Source organism: Ochotona princeps, chromosome 24, assembly GCF_030435755.1.
Source record: "Ochotona princeps isolate mOchPri1 chromosome 24, mOchPri1.hap1, whole genome shotgun sequence".
NCBI lineage: Eukaryota > Metazoa > Chordata > Mammalia > Lagomorpha > Ochotonidae > Ochotona > Ochotona princeps.
In genome coordinates this window covers 26746228-26768532 of record NC_080855.1, presented here as the reverse complement: position 1 = coordinate 26768532, position 22305 = coordinate 26746228, and the positions used below count along the sequence as shown (strand labels likewise).

Below are 22305 nucleotides of genomic sequence, written 5' to 3'. Positions count from 1 at the left end.
GAGCACAGGAACTGGCCTGGAGGGTCAGCAGGTGTCTCCTAAGCCTCCTGCAACCTCAAGGCAGGCATCCTTTAGGTGTGCTAAGTGGGGAAACTGAGTCATGGAAGGTCGTTGTATTTCTTCACATTACAGAGGCTGTGAGTGCTGAAACCCAGCTCCAGGTGACGTCTTGTGCCCTGAGAGTACACCCCAAGTGAGGAGGGGTGTCCTTGGCTTCAAGGGAGCCCAGTATAAAAGGAAGACCCAGGGTACAGGCTGGAAGCTCCATGCCTTTGGTGCCTTGGCCTCTGTGAGAAGTGACCCCTCCTCACCTTGCAGGGCAATGAGCTTTCTCTGGGCAGTGCAGACTGAGATGGATGTCAGGGACCCACGGGATCAAGGTCAAGGTGGGAGGAATAGGAATGCCTCAAGAGATAGGGCAGGGGGCCCACGGATGGAAGAGATCCCTTTTTATTAATCGGAGGGAAACATCTATAATTATAGGCGATGCTCTGTGTGGGGAAGTCTTGTCCTTTATGATGTCTGAAGGGATTTATAAAATATTACAGAGCTTTTATGGCTTCGTGCCGGACTGGCTGCCCCATTGGTCTCTGTGCAGATGGGGAGCCCCCAGTGAAGAGCTAATTATAAGGCATCCGGGTGGGGTACTATTACTCCCCAGCACAGACCAGGGAGCCTGGGGGTAGGGGCAAGAGTGAGCTGGGAGGAGGGGAGACCACACAGGCACCAGGGGCTGGGGGGCACGAGAATTCACATTCTGAGAGGTGGAAGCTGGCAGAGGACGCCCCAGTCTCTGCCACCCCCATGGAGTCCCTTTGTGAAGCTCTGGCCTGGCGGCTTGCTAGAAGGGGGGATTTGGGGAGCCTTTGGAGGGTATTGGGGACTCAGAGCTTTCAGCACATGCCTAATGGAGGACTGTTAGGCACCACCACATCCGGCAAGGTGTCCCTGGAGGCAGGAAGGCCCGACAGGAGGCCCTGGATTACGCCATGTGGGTGGTCGGCAGCTCCACCTGCCGCTTCAGCCTGGAGCTTAGGGTTGGTGAATGGCAGCCATGCACTGGTCCCTCTTTGCAGCCAGAGAGACCACAGGTGGGACCAGCCTGAGGTCTATACCGCTGCTTCGTCAAGGCGAGAGACGCAGGAGTGAGGAGGCTGGAGAGTGTGGGCTATGACGTGGGGGGCTACAGATAGACAATAGTGGGGAGCCAGGGAGGGAGGCTTCTCAGAGGAAAGGGCAGAGACCTTAACCTAAAAAGGAAGAGTGGAGGGCAGAGCAGGGGAACTAACCCCGGGTGGTTGGCATGGGACAAATCACCTTGAGATTCTGGGCATGGTGGCAGCAGCTGATGGGGCATCTGGTGGGGGGGGCACCGGAAGCCCTACCCCCACATGCACTTGCTGGAGCCTGGGGTGGGCTGGGCGGGCAGCTGCTGCTCCCAGGTTTCCTGCTGCCAGCCTGTGCTAGTAAGAACTGTGGAGGTTCTGGGAGAGAAGGTGGGCCTGGGAGGGTGCCTGGGGCTGGGAGTGACCCTTTGGTGCTCCCCCCACCCACCCCAGGCACCAAGGAGAGCCCGCAAGCGTGCAGAAGGTGGCGCCACCTCCAATGTCTTCTCCATGTTCGATCAGTCCCAGATCCAGGAGTTCAAGGAGGTACATAGCTGCCCACGTGGGTTTCACTCCCCCTGGGCCACCGTGGCTGCTGGCCCCAAGCCTGAAGGCATAGATGGGTGCTTAGGAGGTCTTCAGTGTGCTGGTCACAGCAGGTGCTCAGAGAGGTGGCGGGGGGAGGAGCATGCCGAGCCTGAGGCTGGGTGAACCCTTGGGCTCTGGGTGGCAGGGGGACAGCCTGGGGTGCTCATTTCCCCATCTTGGCCAGGCCTTCACCATCATGGACCAGAACCGGGATGGTTTCATTGACAAGGAGGATCTGCGGGACACTTTTGCTGCGCTCGGTGGGTGTGGGCCAGCTGGGGGTACCGAGAGCATGGGGTGCTTGGGACAGGCCAGGGTGGGGTGGCTGTGAGTGACTGGGGGGCTTGTGTGGGAGGGGTGGCCCCACCCAGGAGGTTTAATGGAGGGAGGGAGGCTGCAGGTACCCCAATATGGACAGTAGGCCCAATCCCCTTGCCCAGGCCCATCTCCAGTAGGTGGGTTGAGGGGACCCTTGGTGGCACCAAGCTCTGTTGTCTTGCGCTGCCTGCAATGCTGGGTCCCCCCATGTCTCCCATAATGCTCCTTTGTTCACTCCCTACCCCCATCCCCAGGCCGTATCAATGTCAAAAATGAGGAGCTGGAGGCCATGGTGAAAGAGGCACCAGGCCCCATCAATTTCACTGTCTTCCTGACCATGTTTGGGGAGAAACTGAAAGGTGAGTGGTGCTCTAGGGGATCCCTGGGGACTGGATGGGAGGGGATATGGGCAGCGGGGAGCCAGGGACTGCCCCCATACACCTGTCCGTGGGAGTACAGACCCTGCCTCAGTTTCCCCTCCTTGCACCTATACCAGTTCTGCCTCCTGGTTCTTCAGTTACCACCAGCATGGTGTCCCTCTCCCACAGAAGGTGGGGGCAGCTACAGGCCATACGGGAGGGGAGGGCTGAGGCTGCCCTGTGCAGTGGGCATGGTAGTCATACTCCTCCACAACTCAGTTGGTCCTGACCTGCTGGAGGTGGCAGGCAGCTCACAGCCGCTTGTCTGTGGGAAGTGACTGACCTCTCCCGGGTCAGGCTTTGAACTTGGAGTTATACAGCTAGGTCAGGAGTGCCCATGGGCCTCTCTCACAGGTGTGGGACTGGGCATGCTCCATGGGAAGGCATGGGGGACTCCAGTCAGCGGTTTGGGATGGAGTAGATAGATAGACAGGCGTCCAGCTGTTATCTGAAGCAACACAAGGGAGAGAAAATGCCTCAGAGGCCAGCCAGGGTGGGGGAGGGGGAGAGCGGGGAAACCAGCCTGAGTCTGCTTGGCGAGTTGGGGTGGGGACAGCGGGCTCATGTTGGGACAGGCCAGGAGGTCAGATTCAGAGAATAAGGCTGTTGTCCTGAGACCCTTGGGGGTGCTTGGGGCTCGAGGGGGCCCAGGTCCCTGGCACACATAGACTCCTGACACTTTCACAGGGGTGCCAGGTCTAGGATCATCGTGCAGGCTGGGCCAGGTCGCTGGAGGGACGAGCCCCAGGAAGGACAGGGGGGTCCTGAATAGCCACTGCCTCTGCCCACTCATTGGGACGAGGAGACTTTGCCGTGAGAGGCTGGCAGTCGGCTGGGGAGACAGCCTGGTTTATGAGCTTTGCAAGTTCCCAGGGCAGAGGCCCTCTCTGGGGAGCAGGCAGGAGGCGGCACTCGCCTAGCCTGCCCATCACCAGGAGCAGCTGGGCTGGGCCTGAGTGAAGGCCAAGGCCTAGTCCCCAGTCGGGTAGGCTGGAGTCAGCCACCCATTGCCCTGGCCCAGTGCTCAAGGCTGGGAGGCATGGCACAGAGGAGGGACGCCTCCCACCACTGACCTGTTAACGGTACAGGTCTGCAGATGCCCTTCTGCCACCCACTTTGCCTGCTCTGCCAGCCTGTGTAGGCCTGGGGTCTCACTCCGTAGGACCCTGGGCAGCCTCTGCGCTGGGGTGCATGGGCTCCCTTCACCCTGCGTGGGTGAAGCATGATCCCCTCAGGAGCTGCCGGGTCAGTGGGGCCTGTGGGCAGCCTCGGCCCAGTTTCAGGGATTCTGAGTGACTCAGATGAACTCTGTGTCTAACTGGGGAGACCCAGTCTGATGACCCAGGCTGGCAGAGGAGGCCTGGTGGTCCTGACCCAGGCTGGCAGAGGAGGCATGGTGGCCCTGACCCAGGCTGACGGAGGAGGCATGGTGGCCCTGGCCTGGTCAGACTCGCAGAGGCACACTGGCACAGAGCCATCAGGGACTCTGAAGGTCTCCGAGGTGGCTCCAGCTCTCCTCTCCTCCTTAGGGTGGGCCCCTATATAAGTACCCAGAAACTCCCTGGTCCATGGTGTCCTCTGTGTTAATCTGGATGCTGTGTGTGTCCCCTCCCCCGGGGCTGTCCTGAGGAGTTTGGTGCAGAGTTCTCAACCATGCCTGCAACTCCAACCCCTGACGGATGTGAAGCCAGCAACATCTTTGCACTAAGTGATGCAACTGCCGGTGCTGTGCGGCAGCAGCCACGCAGGCTCTGTCTCCAGCTGACGGCTGACACAGTGTTCTGTAGGAGGCACAGGGCACCTGGGACATACAGTAAGCTGGCCCCTCTGTGCCACTGCCCAAGCCTCGGCCTCATCTCCTACTCATTGCTCTGTGCTCTTCTGGGTAACCAATGAACCCCAGAATTACCAAGCCCCAGCCTCACAGCTCCTGCAGCAATGTCCAAAGTCCCTTCACCTCCGTGGGCAACACAGAGAGAAATGCAAATTCAGGATGGCCTTGTCCAGTTGAGTTCGTCGCTCACAGAGCTAACATTGATGTGCCATTGTCCATCCCTGCCGTCACATCTCTGTACCACCTTCCTCTTGCTTCAAGGGCACTCGGCCCTCCCTGCCAAGTGCACCCTCGCCCAGCCCCCGAGCGGTGTTCCCCTCCCCAGCCCAGCCTGATCCCTCCTGTCTCCAGGGATGGGGCACCCACTCCCCTGCTCTGCCTGCTGTTTCTAGGCACCGACCCGGAGGAGACGATTCTCCATGCCTTCAAGGTGTTCGACACAGAAGGGAAGGGCTTTGTCAAGGCCGATTTGTAAGTTCGTCCCACCCCCCCATCCCACCCCGCAGCTCTACTCCCACCCAGCGCTCAGCCCAGCTAGGGCAGTACCTGGCCAGAGCTGGCCCCTCTTGATGTTATCTCTCCCCAACCTCTGTAGTGTGTGGTGTGGGAGTGGACAGGGAGGACTTCCTGGAGGGGGTGGCCTGGAAGGATGAGGAGGAGCAACTGGAGGCCCTGAGCAAGTAGGAAACGTGTGCTGGTCCTTAGCCGGGGGTGTGCTGCTGCCGGCACCAGGGACACGCCAGGTCCCACAGGTGAAATAAGAAAATTGGTGTCAATGAGGTCTGAATTTCCGGAATTTTCTGTGTCCTTAGGTTTGCTCAAATGCTAGACTAATAATAGCCTTAGCTTCCTGCTTGGTAACATGAGCATCTTAGTACTCAGCACTTGCTCAGTACTTACTTAGTTTTCAGTACTCAGTACTGAGTGCTGAGCAAGTGAGACCTGGGGCAGGTCCCCGGACGGACGTCAATGACAGTCACATACTTGAGAAAGCAGTGTGTCCAGGGTGAGGCCACAGAGGCCCCCCGGGTGGGCCCAGGCTTGTCTTCCTTGCAGAGCTTTGTGGCTGGCACTCAGCCCACGATGGGAATCTGGGGGCACCCTGTGGTCATTGTGTCCCCACCCTGGGCTGGGAGGAGCGCCCCTGTATTAGGGGAGGAAGCTGCTGCAGGCCACACAGCACCAGGCAGTGTTGGGGAGTGCCTGTCACCCTGGGCCCCCCAACGCTCTGCCTTGGCCTTGAACGGGACTGCCTCTGTCCCTGGCGCAGCATCAAAGAGAAGCTCATGACCCAGGCAGACCGCTTCAGCGAGGAGGAGGTGAGTGGGGCTCAGTTACCAGCTCCCAAACCGCCCCCCATCCTGTTCTCCCCCCCTGCTTGCCCTGCCTGGGTTGGCGGGGTGGGGGGTATCTCTCAGACTGACTCTCTGCCTCCACCCCCACTCCTCAGGTGAAGCAGATGTTTGCTGCCTTCCCACCAGATGTGTGCGGCAACCTGGACTACAGGAACCTGTGCTATGTCATCACGCACGGAGACGAGAAGGACTAGGGCATGTTGCGGGCTACGCTGGGGCCTGAAAGTGCTGGGCAGGCAGTGGAGGGCAGGGGGTTGCTGTGGTTGGAGTGTGCGTGCCTGGGAAAAGGCCAGAATAGTAATAATAATAAAAAAAAGCTCGCGAGGTCTTCATTTGTGTGCTCCGTGCCCCCGTCGGGGTGACGGTGGAACATTCCTAGCGTGTCGCCTTTTCCAGAATGTTTTCATCTCTGGCTGAGCTCAGATGTTCCCGATGAGCTGGTGTTTTGTGCTCGCTCACCCGCAGCTCTAATGACCCACAGCTGGGAGCCGGGTTGGGGCAGCCGGGAGCTGGTATTAGCCTTTGGTTTTACTGAGCACCTAGCCCGTGCCTCATGCCTGTGCTGGGGCTTGGGGGGGGGGCTTGTGTGTGCTGTAGCCAGCCTGGAGAGGGCTGGAGGAGGGACAGACAGACAGTGGGAGGCACCTGTAGCCAGGAGTTGTGGGAGTTGGAGAAGGTGGAAGCCAGAGAGGTTGGAGAGGGAGGGCCTGGCTCCGGAGATAAGCAGGGGGTCTTCCACGGGGTACCCACTCTCCACCGCCAGTGCACGTAATATTGAATGTGTATAAATTGACACCTGACAGCCTCTGCTCACCAGAGATGCAGTTACAGAAGTCCAGCGCGGGACGGAGAAGGTTGAGCAGCGCACAAACCGCGATCAGGGTTTCGTATCTGGCATGCTGTCACCAGGGCAGGCTTTGGGTGCTGATGTTAAGTTGCTGCCTGGAGTGTGGTTGGTTCAAATCCTGGCTCTGCTTCTGATCCAGCTCCCTGCTAATGTGCATCCTCAGAGGCAGCAGGGAATGGCTCACTGAGGGGGGTCCCTAGCACTCACATGGGAGATCTGGATGGGATCGCAGTGCCTGGCTTCCGTCCGGTCTGGCTCTGGCCCAGCCGCGCTGTTGTGGACATTTTGGGGAGTGAATCAGCGGAGGAAAGTGAAAGTCCTCTCCTCTCTTTTCTTTCTCCCTCTGCTTTTCAAATAAACAAATCTTAGAAAGGTCTTCATATTGGGATATCATTCAAGTGGCATAACGTTCATGAAGTTAAAGTGGCTGTTAGTATATGGACCAGCTGCGCAATTGGCACACTACCTTTATTCAGAACATTCCATCACTCCCAGAAGACAGCCACGAGCAGTTGTTCCCCGTGCCTCCCGCAGCCAGTTCTAGAAATTCGGTGTAGACAGGTGTGGGTAACAGCCAAGCTGCAGCACAGGACTGTGTGCTTCCATGGGCTTCTTCTTTCTCCTCTCTCTCTTTCTCTTTCTTCCTTTTTAAAAATGTTTATGTATTTAACTTGTAAAAGTCAGAGATTGAGATCTTCCATCTGCTGATTCACTCCCCAAAGGGATGCAGTGGCCAGAGCTAAACTGATCCAAAGCCAGGAGCTTCTTTTGAGTCTCCCACAAGGATGCAGGGTTCCAAGGACTTGGACCATCCTCTGCTGCCTTCCCAGGCCACAAGCAGGGAGCTGGATGGAAAACAGAGCAGCCAAGAATTGAACCAGTGCCCATACGGGATGCCAGTGCTACAGGTAGGGATTAGCTGATTATGACATCTCATCAGCCCCTTGAACACACTTTCTTACACAGATGCAGAAATAGGATAACCCTAGCACAAAGGAAGAAAGAGAAAGGGGGACTGAAGATTCAGCACCCATAAGTGAGGAGAGCCAGGGAGGGGAGGGCACTGGCTGTGCTCAGCTGGGGTGGAGCCCAATACCGGGGTCCTGGGTGCTGGGCCACTAGCTTTGAGAGGCAGCAGCCAGCATGAGCCTTGGTCAGCCTGTGCAAGAGTGGGCGACAGTGACTGGGGAGGCTTGGGGTGGGAGGGGCACCAGGAAGAGAAGTGAGGTTAGCGGCCAGCTGGGGGAAGAGCTCTGAGAGTAGGGATTGGGGTTTAGGACAGTTACACCAGCCCATGAGCTCCAGTCCCAGGCCAAGCAGCGTGAGCACACACCTTCCTCATAGCCCCCACAAGTGCAGCTAGGGAAACAGGCTCAGTGCGGTTGGCAGTGGAGCCCGGTGATCTAGAGCACAGCCTGGCTTCATCAGCTCTGCCCCGCAGTGGGGCACACAGGTGGAGTCCGGGGTTGGGGTTCCTCCAAGACCCCTCTCCTCTCAGTTGAAGGATGAGCAGGTTCAGCCTTGGAGTGGGGTGTATGTTTCTGAATCCTGGAGGCCACGGAGAAGCAAGAAGTGGCCTGCTGGATCCACCTTGCAGAGGCAAGGAGCCAGCACCCTTAGACCGCTCCAGAGCTCCCACTTCCTCTGGGGGACTTAAAGGGGTAGGGTGGTTGCAAGTAAGCAGGGCCCACAGCGCCCTGCAGTTCCTGTCCTGGGACATGGGGCCCAGGAGGCAGTCTGGCTCCCTCCTGCTTTCCTGGAAACCTAGAATAGGCTGGGGCCAGGGGGATTCCCCTCCCCAGGCCACAGACACCTGCTCCCCTGAGGCCCCAGGGTTGGGGGGCTGCGAAGCAGGAAGCAGGGCCCTGGGAGTATGTCTTTCATTTATGCATTCCTCCTAACTTTTGTCCTTCACTCATTGGCACTGGCTCCTCCTACCCCATCCTACAGTTTCCCACACCTGGGGTTCCCCCTGCAGGGGTTCCAAGCCTCTCTGGCTCCAGGACCCTTCCCGCACCCAGTGGCCCTGGTGCTCAGGCTGCCTCTATTTCCACCTGCGCAATTCTCCTGGCTCAGCACTGCCCGAAAGGGTCCAGATCTGGTCTAGCCTTCTGAGTTGTTCTCTGAAGCCCCAACTGCTAGAGAGAAATCGAGCTGCCCTGATGGACATGCTACCATCTGGGAACAAGCCTCCAATTTCCCTTCCTGAATGTGCAAGTGTCTGGACTGCCCCCATCCCCTCCTCCGCTCTGCGCTGAGCCTTTCAGCTGCCTCATGCCACAGGGCTTTGGTGTATGCCACTCTGCCTGGAATGCTCTCTTAAGCCCAACATGTCCCCCTGTCCCTGATGGCCAGACAGGACAGTGGCCCTCCAGCACGCTCCCGGCACCACGGTTGTTGGGGAGCTGGAAGAGGTGGCCTGTCCATCTTTACCTCAGTCTATCCATTTGCACAATGGCACCTGGTGGGGCCAGGAAGGCTGTGGACATTCCCAGGGCTGTGGGCAGCCGGGGAGACCTGACTTTTGCACTGACCAAAGTGGCTGTTCTAAGCAGAGATGAACAATGAAGGCTAGAGGGCCGCAGCAGGCTCTGGCACAAGCCCCCTCAACCCTACCCCACCAGTCCATTGCTGGGTGTGGGCATATGGCCCAGCCGGCCGGCTCCCCTGGCCAGCTGGGTCTCATTGAGGCTAATTGGATTCCATTTTCCACTCAGGATGATCTTGGGGATGGTGGCCCCCTGTATAAATCACCAGGGGTTGCCGTTAATGAAACAGCCAACTCCTCCTCCCTTGTGGCTGACTCGCCTGCCCTCTGGGAACAGCTTCCTCCTGGCTCCAAGTCAGGAATGGCCAAGGCCTTTGAAGATCCTTCCAGAACAGCCCCCTGGGAGTTTGCAGCAGTCTGGGAGAGCCGGCTGAGTCTCCCAGGGAGCTGGTGCTGACCGTAGGAGGGCGGGGCTGCTCCTGGACAGAGGGAGGCTGTGGGGAGACCCCATCTGATCCCACTGCCGTCTCCATGGCAACCCTGGGGGTGCTGGTCTCTGCCCCAGCCAGGAAGTGATTGGAGTGAGTTGGAGAGGGACCAATGGGGTCCTTAGTGAACAGGGAGGCATCTCCTGTGGAATTCCAGGCCCTGGGGTCAGTGAAAGTCAGGGGCAGCTCCAGAAGCCAGTGTGCGCCCCAGAATGCTGTACCCCATGATTGCTGGGAGCTGACCCCTGAGCGGGGCCCGGCGCTGCTAAGGGCTTGGATAGGGGTCTGCCTAAGGGTTCGTGTGGGCCTGCAGGGGTGCCCAGAGTGTGTCTGCTTCTGTGCTATTCACATATAGAGCCCTCAAGAGTCAGGGTGACCAGGCCAGCCCCATAGACCCGAGGGTACACCCCATTCTCCCTTTCTAGTCGGGGTGACCACAGGGACCAGTCACAGCCTTGTTGTGATTCAGCTGGGCCAGAGATGGAGGGGATGACAGTGCTGATGTTACAGGCCCCGCCCCTGCACCTGCCTCCAGGGCAAGGCAGAAAACTGGGACCAGCAATGACATCACCAGTGATGACATCATCAACGATGACATCAGGGGTGAAGAGGACTCAAGTAGCTGTGGAGGACAGGAGCTGTGGCAAAGATTTGTCCCCAAGGCACTCCCACTGGGAGTGGAAAGATCACAAAAGTGACCTTTTAAACCCAGGACAACAAGTGAAAAGTCAGGAGAAACCCATGGAGTTGAGGAAACACGGAGGACTTGTCGGTTCCAGCAAGGAGGGCTTCCTGGCAGAGGGGGAGGTGCCTAGCCACAGGCAGCAGGTGTGTGGAGAGAAACTTCCAGCAGAGGAAACGGCCCCCACCCCAACCCTCACCCCTGCTGACATGACACCTACCTTCTCTCTACCCCCCAGCCTCTACTTGGTCCCCATAGCCCTGGGGGCACTCAGCTTCAGGATGATGATGGAAAGGAGCCCTCAGCCCCATGTTAAGGGTGAGCTTGGGGCTTCCAGGAGAGGGACTATGTTGGGTTGGAGTGGGGCATCTGCAACTCTGAGCCCTGGTGGATGTGCAGTTATGGTCTGCCTATGGTCTGGCAGGCAGAGGCCAGCTGGAGCTTAGCTTCAAAGGGCTTAGCTTCAAAGCTGATGCCTTCGGCTGCGGGGGAACATCCAGCCATTGGGGAAGGAGGGGTGGGCTTACCTGGCTCCCAACTTATGAAGGTTGCAGACAGATGGGCAGGGCTATGGGGGGGCATAGGGATTGGGCTGGGGTCCTTAAGGTGAAGACATTCCCAGTGGCGCCCTTTCTTAGGCTGTGTGACCCTGACCTCTCTGAGCCCTCCCATCCCTCAACCAGCAGAGCCTCAGGTGGGTGTCCTCTCTCCCCATCTCCCAGTTCCTCAATCCTGGCATAATCCTGGTGCAGGGTCCAGTCCGCTTGGCCTAGAGAGTACGGACAGCCATCCTTGTGGCCTTGCAGTGCCATCTAGTGGTGGCCAAGCAGCCTTGCCCGGCTCCCCACTTCGGTTCTGTCTACCTCACCACTTCGGATTTAACCTAACAAATTAGTCTCATAGCAACTCAGAAAGCAACCCCTGAGCATGCTCTCCCAGCAACCCCACCAGAGTAGCCACAATTGTTGCCAGCCTTGTTTTGCGAGGTCAGCAAGCCGCAGATCCCACAGCCGGGGCTTGCAGACCCAGCTGGGACACCTGCCTCATCCAGCTGTAGTTTGCAGTCCCAGCTGCTCATACAGCTGAAAGCCTGGACTCTACAATCTCTCTCATGGCCTGCGAGAGCTCTGCGACCATGTCCTGGCTCTACCAGCCATGGGCAGTGTTATGGCCAGTGTCCAGAGCCTGTGAGGTGGGGGTAGTGCCAGCTTCTCTTCTCTGGGGCTGCAGCCTGAGGACCAGGCTGACCTCATGCGCACTGGGTGATCTGGTGGGGGTAAAACAGGAGGGACCTGCTTGTGGCTCTGAGGGACAAAAGGGACCCCACTGTGGTATTTATCTCTCCTCCCCCCCAAAAAAGGAGATGGAAGCTTTTTTAAAAAAAAATATTTATTTTTATTGGAAAGGCAGATATGCAGAGAGGAGGAGAGACAGAGAGGAAGATCTTCTGTCCACTGATTCAGTCCCCAAGTGGCTGCAATGGCCAGAACTGAGCTGATCTGAAGCCAGGAGCCAGGAGCTTCTTCCTGGTCTCCCACGTGGGTGCAGGGTCACAAGGACTTGGACCGTCCTCAACTGCTTTCCCCAGGCCACAGGTAGAGAGCTGGATGGGAAGTGGAACAGCCAGGACATGAACCAGCCCATATGGGATAATGGCATGTACAAGGCAAGGACTTCAGCCACTAGGTTACTGTGCTGGGTCTCAATGAAAGCATGCTATAGCAACACAGATGATAAGAGTAGAATCGGCATTGGGGGCTGCTGCGCTCACAGACTTGAAGTCCAGCTGCTCTGCACCCTCTGCGGCTCAGCCTTGGCTGTGCCTCCTAGACTCTCTGAGTGAGGCTGCTCTGGGCTGTGAGATCCCATTCCACAGAATGGAACATTGAGGCTCAGAGAAGTAAAGCAACTTGCTCCAGCCCACACAGGGAGGGCGCACTTGAGCCTGAGTCAGGATTCACTTCCTGGGTTCCTACTTCCTGTTCATTCCTTCATGTCCTCACTGCTACCACATATCATTATTCATTCACATAGAAGCTGATTGAAGCCCCCCACCTTGACCCTTCCATCCTCTCACTCCACCCCCGGCCCCCTGGTCACTTGATGTCCCCTGGCCAGCCCAGGGCAGCTGTGGTTCTAATCGTGGAGCCCAAGCGGGCGTCTAGGAGGTGATGAGACCTGACGGCTTGCAGGGGTGGAGAGAGACGGATGGTTGAAGGCAGGATGGCATGCTCCACGAGGGAGGGAGGCTGCCCCCTCTGCTCCACCCAGGTCCCGTGGCATGGCTAGGCCTGTGGCCCCAGAGCAGCCAGTCCAGGCAGGAGCCCACCCACGGCTGCCCATCCTTTTCTGCCGGCGCTGCCCTGAGCTGACCGGGAGGAGCACAGGGTTGGGGCTGGCGGGCAGGCCGGTGTAGTCTCCACCAGGGCTTCGGTGAGGCCCCGGCCCGCCAGGTGCGCCCCAGCAGTCGGCATCAATCTCTGTCTCTCTCTCTGTCTCTCTCGCTCTCTTCTTTCCTGGAGACTTCTCCGACAAAGGCGGAATCAAAGGCCAGGGGTTGGCACACCAGGGATGAGGCGATGGAAAACAAGATTCCTATCTGAGTAATTTCCTCTAATTGCGGCCGAGAGACACTCATTCTGCTTTTGAAGCTCGCGCCGGGCCCCGGGCGCCGCGGGCCGGGCCAAGGTGGCAGCAGCCGTCTGGCCGGATTAGCTCAGCGCCTGCCGGCAGGGCTGGCACGGGGCCACGGCGGGGGCGGCGGCGGCTCGGTGCTGCCTGCCTGTCCGCCTGCCCGCCTGGGCTGGACTGTGCAGGACTGGGATGGAGCAGTGAGTGTGTGTGTGTGTGTATGTGTGTGTAGGGGGCGGGGAGTGTGCTGTGCTGTGGGCAGGGCTGTGGCCTGGGTGCCCACCCAGAGATGGGCATAGGCACAGCTGCACCCACACAGGGACTGCATTTAGGTACCTTTCAGCAGGGGTAAAGTGTGTCCCCATTTTTCAGATGTGACCACTGAGGCTCAAGGCACTGGACTGGAAGAGGAGGAGGCTGAGGGATGCTTTCATTCATGAACTTGGGTTCCAGACTGCTCTTGGGGTGACAATGGAGGGGGATCCCAGATTCTCCCATGAAGGGCTTCCTAGACAGTCCCAGCAGGCCTTGAACTCACACCCAGTTCCCCACGTGGTTTTCTGTCCCCTGACCCTGCCTTTGGCTCCTTGTCCCCCAACTACCCCCAGTGTTGGCCACCCTGAGTCTGGTGCCTCCTTAACCCCCTCCCCGAACCTCAGCTGAGCCCCGGCTCCTATGTTCCATTCTGTGGGGTGCTCAGAGGCTGGCAGGAAGAAGCAAGTGGTGGCGGGTTGGGGGGCTGTCACCTCACCTTGTGCCCCCCACCACCCTACACACTTGCCCCGCCCTGGAGAGTTTTCCCTTTTCTTTGATCCCGGGCATGGAAGGGAAGAGGGCCCATGTGTTCCTGATTAATTTCCACCCTGATCACGGAAGCGTCGGCTTCCTGGGAAGGGCCAGTGGCTGCTTGTTGGGCGGGGGTGGGAAGGGTGAGCGTCTCTCAATTTTTTTTTTCAGAATCCTGCCTTTGTCCAGGGTATGAGTCTAGGGAGAAAAGAAAAGGGAGGCGGGGGGGCTCTTGACATGGACCCTTGAGGTTTGGGGCTGGCCATTGGTGGGCAGGTGGCCAGTGGGGCACCTTGCATTGCAGAGTGGGCATGGAGTGAAGCACTGCCTGGAGGCAGCGTTGACCACACAGACTCCTCTAGGTCACCCAGAGGATGTCCGACCTCAGCTCAAGGCTTCCACTGCCCAACCCTCTAATCAAGGTCTCTGCATTCACACTTCCCTCTGCTTCAAAGGGTCTTCCCACCCAAGCTCTGGGTGTGTTGCCTCCTCCAGGAAGCCCTGACCTCTACCCGCACTGATCCCCCACTGCCACAGAGTCCTCCTTTGACCCCCAGAGACCTGAGCCTACACTTTGGCCTCCCAGGGTCCCTGGCCTGGGGGGTACATAGATGAAAGGCTCCTGTGGGGTGGGGAGGAGGTTGAGATCATGAGAGCTGTGCCCGGGGGTGTCTGCATCTGGGGTTTTATGGGGTGCTCCAGAAGGGTGAGAGATGGAAAAGAGAATTCCACTGGGAACAAGTAACAGATTTTCCCCTGGAGATGGGAAAATGGGGAGGAAGAGGAGGGGCAGGCCCCTGGGGCCAAGGCTGATCTGGGATCTTGCCCAAGTTTCAAAAGACCAAGTATTGTGGCTCCAGACCCCAGGGAAAGCCCACACTCTCCATCTACTCCCCCAGTAAGGGGCTGTGTGGCCAGTTTGTTGGACAGGTGGGACACATACCAGCCCACTTCATGGATGGGCAAAGCCGAGGCCTGGACATGACAAGAGTTGGCTGGAGGATGCATGTGGAGTGGGCAGCCAGGCAAGGAGGAAACTCCAGGCACCTTCCCCTCCGAGACTTCCTGCTTCCTCCCTTCCCACAACCCCCTGCTTCAGCACACCAAGGGGAGGGAGTAGGGTGTGTGCATGACAGGTTCCAGTCATGGAAACACCTGATCTAGCTTGGAGACTGCTCTGTAGGTGGGACAGGGACGCCCTCTCCTGCTGGGTCCCCTCTTCCTCCTCCAGGCACACTCCCCAAGTGTGGGAGAGTGCAACGGAGAGAGCCGGCTCTGAGGGACCATGCACTGTGTCATGGACCAATTGCACCCTGGCTCCTGGGAACCCTCCCATATTGAGGCCCCCTTGGGGCTCTCACAAGGACCTCCATCTGCCTGCATATGACACAGGAGGGAGCTGGGAGGGCTGGGGACTCACCAGGGAGCACAGTGTGAGCTCACAGCAAACCCACTTCCATCTGTCTCACCTATGCTGGATTGGAGGTTGGCTACTGGTTCTGTACCTGTTGCACGGCACAAGGCAGGTGGAGGCGACAGGGCAGGCGGGGAGAACGCCAGGGCTGCGAACACAATGGAGATGCCCAGGGGCTCGAGGGCCCTGCTGGGCGCTAGCTGACCATCCATTCCCCACAGGCACCCAAGCGCATCTTTGAGGGTTTCCGAATGATCCCATCTGACTGATGTCTGGTGGTGAGTGTGCACTGAGAGCAGTGGGTCCAGCTGGCAGTTCGAGGCCTATGCTGGGCTCCCAGGGAAGCCAGGAGTAGTCCCACTCGTGTGTGTGTGTGTGTGTGTGTGTGTGTTCGTGAGTCCTAGCAGTGGACACTGGTCAACAAGAGCACCTGATGTTCCGCAGTGTCAGGTGCTGAGCCGAGTGCTGGAGCTCATCAGCCGGCCAGAGGGAGGAGAGTGTTGACAATGATGGATGACAGGATGATCAACAGGTAGATGGATGAGGCTATGGCCTGATGTGTCCTTCAGTTCGTGTGTTGGAAACCTGTCTATCCATGTGAGTGTTGGTGGGGGTGGTCTTTAAGAGGTGGTTGCTTGGGCCCACCTACAAGGGGATGCTAGGTTCATGAGCCTCAGGGGTGGGCAATTCGCTGGGGCTCAGGTTGCCAGGCTTGGGCCCTTGGGACCAACAGCAAGGTGGGGTACTGGGTTCATGAGCCCCAGGGGTGGGGGAATCTGCCGGGGCTCGGGCCCACGTGCAATAATATGCCCTCCTCAGTGAAAAAGGTAGAGTAATGGACACAGACCCTGATGTACGTGGAGAATGTGGCAGCCCATTCTGTCCCATAGCAGAAGGAGGAGAACAGAGCAAGTTGGATGACATCCCAGCCAAACGATGACAGCAAAAACCTGGACTAAAAGAGACTTGAGATTGACCATGTCAGCCAGTGAATGTTGGGAGGGTTGCATCATCCTCGGATCAGTGAAATCAGTAACATTTCAGAACTATCTAAACCACTTGGGCAGACACCTTGGAACATGTACACACCAGGTGGATATCCTGTGGCAGTTCCCCATCCCTGGGTACTAGGACGTTTGGGAAGCTGGGTGTGGCCTCCCCCTTTATTTCTTCCTTTCCCCCAGAAACAAGAAGAAGAAATAACAAATTTGGAAATAATGACTTCACCCATTTATCCCTAACCCCCGATCCTTCCCATCCTGATCAACTATGTAATTACCATGAAAAAAAATGCACTAAAAAAAAAAAAGAGGTGGTTGCTTCAGGAACCTGTTCCACTCAGGGATCACACATGAGTCACAGAGACCCAAACACTTGGGTCATTATCTGCCGCCTCCCTGGGACCTTAGCAGGGAGTTGGATGGAAGTGGAGGTGGTATTCTATTCCTGGCACTCCGGTAGGCGGTGGCTTAACCCACTATACCACAATGCCAACCCTACTGAATTCATCTATATCTTCTGGATTGCCGGATAATAGTGTTCTGATTTTCTCTGTACATTTGCTTTCTGGTCTTGTCTTCTTACTTACTTTGCCTCTCTTTGGCTTTGCTATCCTTCTGCCAGGATGGGTCAAAGTGTAGAGCAGTTTCTGCTCTCTTTTGGGGTACAGTCAGAATCACATCTATGCTTTTGAGGGTGACACCTGTTGCATTCCATCCTGTTTTAAGTTCTGTTTTTCTTCTCGTGGAGTTCAAATGGTTACAACAGCCAATGCTAAGACAGGAGCCAGGAACTCCATCCAGGTCTCCCGTGTGCACCCAGGGGCCCCGGGCACTTGGGCCATCCTCTGCTGCTTTGCCAGGCGCATGAACAGGGAGCTGGATGGGAAGTGGAGCAGCCAGGACTCGAACCCACACACATGGCGTGCCACTGTCGTAGGTGGTGACTTAACTGGCTGTACCACAATGCTGACCCCGCTTTACACATTTTGAAAATGTGGCATTGGTGTCGGGGGCGGGGGCACCTCCTGTTGAGGCAACATCTGCATGGCTGTAGTCTTTATCGCTACCCTTGCTTCTTAGCTGGAGGTCTGTTTTGTCTCCTGCGATTTCAAGACGCCAGCTGTGTGGGGGTTAGTATGCCTGTGATGCTGACATCATATAGGCATGCTGGTGTGAGTCCTGGCTATTCTACCTTCAATCCAGTTCCCTGTTAATGTGCCTGGGGAAAAAAAAAACAGAGGATGGACCAAGTGCTTGGGTCCCTGTATCCGCATGGGAGACCTGGAGGAAGCCCCCCAGGTTCCTGGTTTGGGGCAGGACCAGCCCTGGTAGTTGTGCCCATCTCTGGCGTGATCCAGCTGATGGAAGGTCTCTGTGTCTCCTCTCTGTAACTCTTTCAAATCAATATCCTCAAAAAAATCCTCACTTCCACACCACCTAATGAAAGTGGGTTTTATCATTTTAAACATCCACTGACAATTTGATAGGGAAGAACCTGTGGGGGATTTTCTTGATTGTCATGGAGGCTGTGTATTTTTAAATGTTTGTGTATTTTTTCAAAAGATTTATTTATTAGTTTTATTGGAAAGCCAGATACACAGAGAGGAGAGACAGAGAGGAAGATCTTCTGTCCGATGATTCATTCCCCAAGCAGTGGCCGGTGATGTGCTAATCCAACGCCAGGAGCCAGGAGCGTCTTCCAGGTCTCCCACACGGGTGCAGGGTCCTAAGGCTTTGGGCCGTCCTCGACTGCTTTCCCAGGCCACAAGCAGGGAGCTGGATGGGAAATGTGGCTACCGGGATTAGAACCGGCGCCCATATGGGATCCTGGCGCGTTTAAGGTGAAGACTTTGGGTGCTTGGCTATTACACCAGGTCCGGTGTTTGTGTTTCTTAATTTCTCCTTTTGAACACTTCTTATTAACTGTCTTCCTATAGGGAATATTCACTTTCTTGATTTGTAATTGCTCTTTATATATTAGAAGTGTTAGTCCATTGTCATATTTGTTGCAACTATTTAGTCCTTTTTTGTAGTTTCCCATTTTTTTAAAATGAGGTTTCTAATTCTGTCTTCATCCTTGTGATTTCTTCCCCACTACCCTGGCATTTAGCAGTCAAGGACAGCCCAAAGCTTTGGGACCCTGTACCCACGTGGGAGACCCAGAAGAAGTTCCTGGCTCCTGGCTTTGGATTGGCTCAGCTCCAGCTATTGCAGCCATTTGGGGAGTGAACTAGTGGAGAAATCTGTCTCTCTGTCATTCCTTTTCTCTGTAAATCAGCCTTTCTAATAAAAAATACACAAAGGGTGATTACTGTGTTTTCTTTAAATTGGCCTGGACAGACTAGGGCAGGTCCAGGGTGGAACTTGGGGGCTCCATGCCAGCAGTGCCCTGGAGGCTGGGCTGGATTGGTCTGAAACCAGGAGCCAGGGACTTGATTCCTGTCTTCCATGTTGAGTGGCAGGAGTCAACTGCTTGAGGCACTGGCATCCCAGCATGTCATGAGCAGGAGCCAGGGATATTGATGCGGATATCTGAAGCGCTGGGCGAAATGCCTCCTCCTTCCATGAACTTCTTAAAGTCCCCTTCCTCACCCCATTCAGAGAGAGACTTATTGGGGTAACCAGACACTGGCTCCTATGGTCCAGGAGGCTGAGTCATGCCAACCTGCTGGAGATGCCAGCTGCTGGGGGTCTGTAAGGTGACAGGGCAAGTCCCCAAGGGTAAGTTCAAAGGCACAGAAAGCTGTCAAGGTCCCAGCCTCATGCCGCGGTGGCCCAAGCAGCTGCTTCCTTTTTGGCCTGTGTGTCTTGAACTGTGGGTCAGCGGGCATTAGGGAGAGTGGGCTATTCCGCCCACAGTTGCCTGCATCCATCTCCCCTGCATAAGAGCATCTGGAGCTTGGCTGAGGGACACAGTACTTGAACCAGCGCTGGGTGAAACAGCCAGGGGGCGGCTAGAACACCCAAGTCCTGTGTTGGAGGATCTGGCTTCAAGGCCCGGCTCTACTCCGCATTCCAGCTTCCTGTCCATGCTCACCCTGGGAGGCAGCAGGCAAAGGCTCAAGTCCTGGGCTCCCCTGCCACCCATGTGGAAGACCCAAAGGGAGTTCCTGGCTCTTGGCTTTGGCCCAGTCCTGACCTGACTACTGTAGTCTTTTGGGGAGTAATTCAGTGAATGAAGCTCTTCTCTCTCTCTCTCTCTCTCTCTCTCTCTCACACACACACACACACACACACACATTCTCTGCCTCAAATAGGGGCTAGCATTGTGGCATAGTGTGTTAAGCCACTGCCTACAATGCCAGCAGCCCATATTGGAGCCTAGGTTCGAGTCCTGGCTGCTCTGCTTCCAATTCAGCTCCCTGCTAATGTGCCTGGGAAAGCAGCAGAGGATGCTTGGGGGGCCCCTGCACACATGTGGGAGACCTGGATGGCGATCCTGGCTCCTGCATTAGGCCTGGCCCAGCCCCAGCTGCTGCAGCCATTTGGAGAATGAAATCTATGGATGGAAAAATTTCTGTGTGTCCCCTTCTCTATCTGTAACTGCCTTTTCAAATAAATAAATCTCCAATCATACATCAACCTCCTCATCCTTTAGCCATCGGGGGCCCTTCCTGTGCTGGTGATAAAAGTGGCCCATGTGCCAGGGTTCTGTGGTCCCCCTTCACAGCCAAGAACATCAAGGCCCCACTGTCACCCTCATCCCACACACACATCAGGTGGCGGCGGTTAGCTCATTAGTCATCAGCCCCTGCCTGAGGAAGTATTTAAGTTGCTTTTCACAATGCACTGATTGGAAGCGAATTAAGTGGCAACTAGAATTTATTAATAACATTGGAAATAAATCCCCTTGGCATTCAATTAACTGGAAACCTCCTGAAGTTCTCTTTTCATCATTCATAAAACACATCTGGGAGACAGGGATTCTGGAATCCGAGGCGTGGGTGGTGCCAAGCACAGGGGTGGGACAGTCTCAGCGCGGAGGGAAGGGGTGTGCTCTGACTTGGGCTGGTCTCGGGTGCCCATGCGTACCTGCTCGCCAGCTTGGCCACTGTCTCTCAGAGATGAGGCTGGTACCCCTTGCCCGTTGTGAAGGCCCTGTGATGTGTCAGCGGTCCCTGTCACTGCAGCGCCCACCTATTCTGCTCCTGGCCAACAGCGGGCACCAGGGACATAGCCATTCACTGACCACTGGGGAGGCAGAGCTGCAAGGGCACCCCTGGAGGTCCCAGCAGGTGACGGCTGCGGCTTGGGCTCTGGATGGGGCCCAGTAAGGTTTGGGCACTGGATAGCACCCAGTGGGGTTTGGGCACTGAAAGGGGCCCAGTGCCAGGGTCAGGCTGTTCTTGCCACTTGTGGGTTCTTGGGCAGGCTGAGAACAGTGGGTCCCTGCCACATGGTGTCACCTTTCACGGGCACCTGACCTAAATCCTCAGCTGACTGGAGGGGCTCCTAGTGGCTGACTATGTTGGGGTGGGCAGAGAGTGTGGCTGAGTTCCCCAGGAACCTGCCCAGGACCCCGCTTCAGAGATCCTGCTTTATAGTCAAGGCACTGCCTGAGCTTGTACCTACTACAGCTGCAGCACGAGCTGAGAGGGTCCCAGGAAGTCTTGGGGATGCAATGAGGACCATGAGGGATCACTGCGGGGGTGCCAGCCCTATTTCCAGCTCACACGCATGCACACACATGTATATGCACACTCCAATGATTTGCACACACATGCACACACACTGTGCAGGCACATGGGTGTACCCAGCTTGGTATACCATGGCACCTGCACACACAGTACACAATCACTTGTGCATGCAAACAAAATCACATGTGTGGCCAGCAAGGCCTGGAGTGGCCAGCTGTGAGGGCCACCAGTGGGCCTGGCACGGTCACCGTGGGGGAGGAGGGAGGTGAAGGAGGGAGGCAGCTGCAGGGCAGGTGGGTGGTGGGGTGAGGCGAGGTGAGGCGAGGGGGAGGCCTGTGCTAATTCTCCCTCATTAACCCCCTGGGTGGCCCCGGGCAGCAGTCCAGAGGTGCAGTGCAAGGGTGCCGGAGGCGGAGAGAGGCCTCGCCAGCCCTGCCAGCCCTGTCGTGAGGTCTTCCCCAGGGCCAGAGCAGTTTGGAGCAGAGGAACCAGCAGCTGGGGGCCCAGCTTTCAACACGCGGGCTGGGACCCTCTGTAACCTTCTCTCTAGCGACCACCATGGGCTGTGCCGTCTGAGCGTGGTCGTGTAGGCAGGTGCCCTGAGGGCACCCATAGACACAGGAAACTCACCTGGGTACACTGCCCCAGGACCCAGCCCATCTCCTTGGCTGCAAGGCCAAGGGCAGGGAAGCCCTGAGCCGAGAGCTGCACTCCTACAGGGCCTGTGAGAGGCTGCACCTTGCTCAGACTGCCTACACAGCTGGCACTGCCACCACATGCCTGGAATCCAGCACCCATGGCAGCATGAGGAACCAGCACCCATGGTGGCATAGGCTGCTCACCGGGCTGAGCTTGCAGGCCACTCCTCGGCGACCAGGAGGACAGGGGCCCCAGGTGGCCAAGCCCAGGCTTGCACAGTCAGGGAGACGGTCCTGGGGCCATGGTATAGCCACTGCTATTAGCATCCTGTATCATTCTTAGCAATGCCCTCAGGCCGGCAGCAGAACTTGACCCAAGCGCCAGCCCTAGGCCTGGGCAGGAGCCTCGGGCACAGACCCTCTGCTAAGCTTGGAATTCCTGGGGTGTAGAGCTAAGTCACCCTGCTCTGGGGAGGCAGCGAATGCGGCTCGGCCTCCCCCTCCCTGCAGTTGCCACTCGCCCCTCCTCCCTCACCACTTCCCCAGGAACAGACACACAGTGGGGAGAGCACCTGTATTGTGGGGTACAGTCATGAGGGGCAGGCAAGTGGCTGCCCGTGCCCCTTCCCCCCAACCGCCCTTCCAGGGAGACACAGACGGGGCAGGGCTCCCGAGCACCACAAGGCCTGCGGGCACAGTCACTCCTGTCACTGGACATGCCAGCATCCTTGATTTGGAGCCCCTCCACGGCCAGGGCTGAGGGTCTGGAGGGAGGGCTGTATGGGGGTTGTGAGCTTCTCCAGGGTCTTGCGGTGCATCCCAGGGTCAGGTCCCACAGCTGCCATCCCCTGTCTCCCTACAGTTTGTGCAGGGAGCGTGGCTCACCCAGGAGATTCCCCCGGGGGAACAGGGAGGGGCAGGGCTGCAGGTGCCCCTGCCATGCACATCCCGGTGTGAGACTCCTGGGAGGGCTGGCACGGGATGGTGGGCTCAGTGAGACTGGGAGGCAGCAGTGGGGACACCAGTTGTACCCCCAGTGCCCCTCTCTTGTGCCGCCTAAGTCCATGGTCCAT

General features: G+C 57.3%; 1 protein-coding gene across 1 annotated transcript; it reads left to right on the top strand.

Moving 5' to 3' along the window:
- The first annotated feature begins 1444 nt into the window (after positions 1-1444).
- MYL10 (myosin light chain 10) lies at positions 1445-5870 on the top strand. The gene is made up of 6 exons (XM_004586967.2): positions 1445-1652; positions 1879-1954; positions 2267-2371; positions 4658-4736; positions 5536-5584; positions 5716-5870. Exons 1-6 carry the CDS (start codon positions 1617-1619, stop codon positions 5812-5814), a joined length of 444 nt encoding a protein of 147 aa, XP_004587024.1. The 5' UTR covers positions 1445-1616; the 3' UTR covers positions 5815-5870.
- The last annotated feature ends 16435 nt before the right edge of the window (positions 5871-22305 follow it).

Bases quoted from the DNA above. Each gene is read 5' to 3' on its own strand.
- MYL10 (XM_004586967.2), top strand. From the start codon at position 1,617: ATGTTCGATCAGTCCCAGATCCAGGAGTTCAAGGAG. The intron at 1,955-2,266 runs GTGGGTGTGGGC...CCCCATCCCCAG, and splicing joins GGACACTTTTGCTGCGCTCG to GCCGTATCAATGTCAAAAAT. The intron at 4,737-5,535 runs GTAAGTTCGTCC...TCCCTGGCGCAG, and splicing joins GGCTTTGTCAAGGCCGATTT to CATCAAAGAGAAGCTCATGA.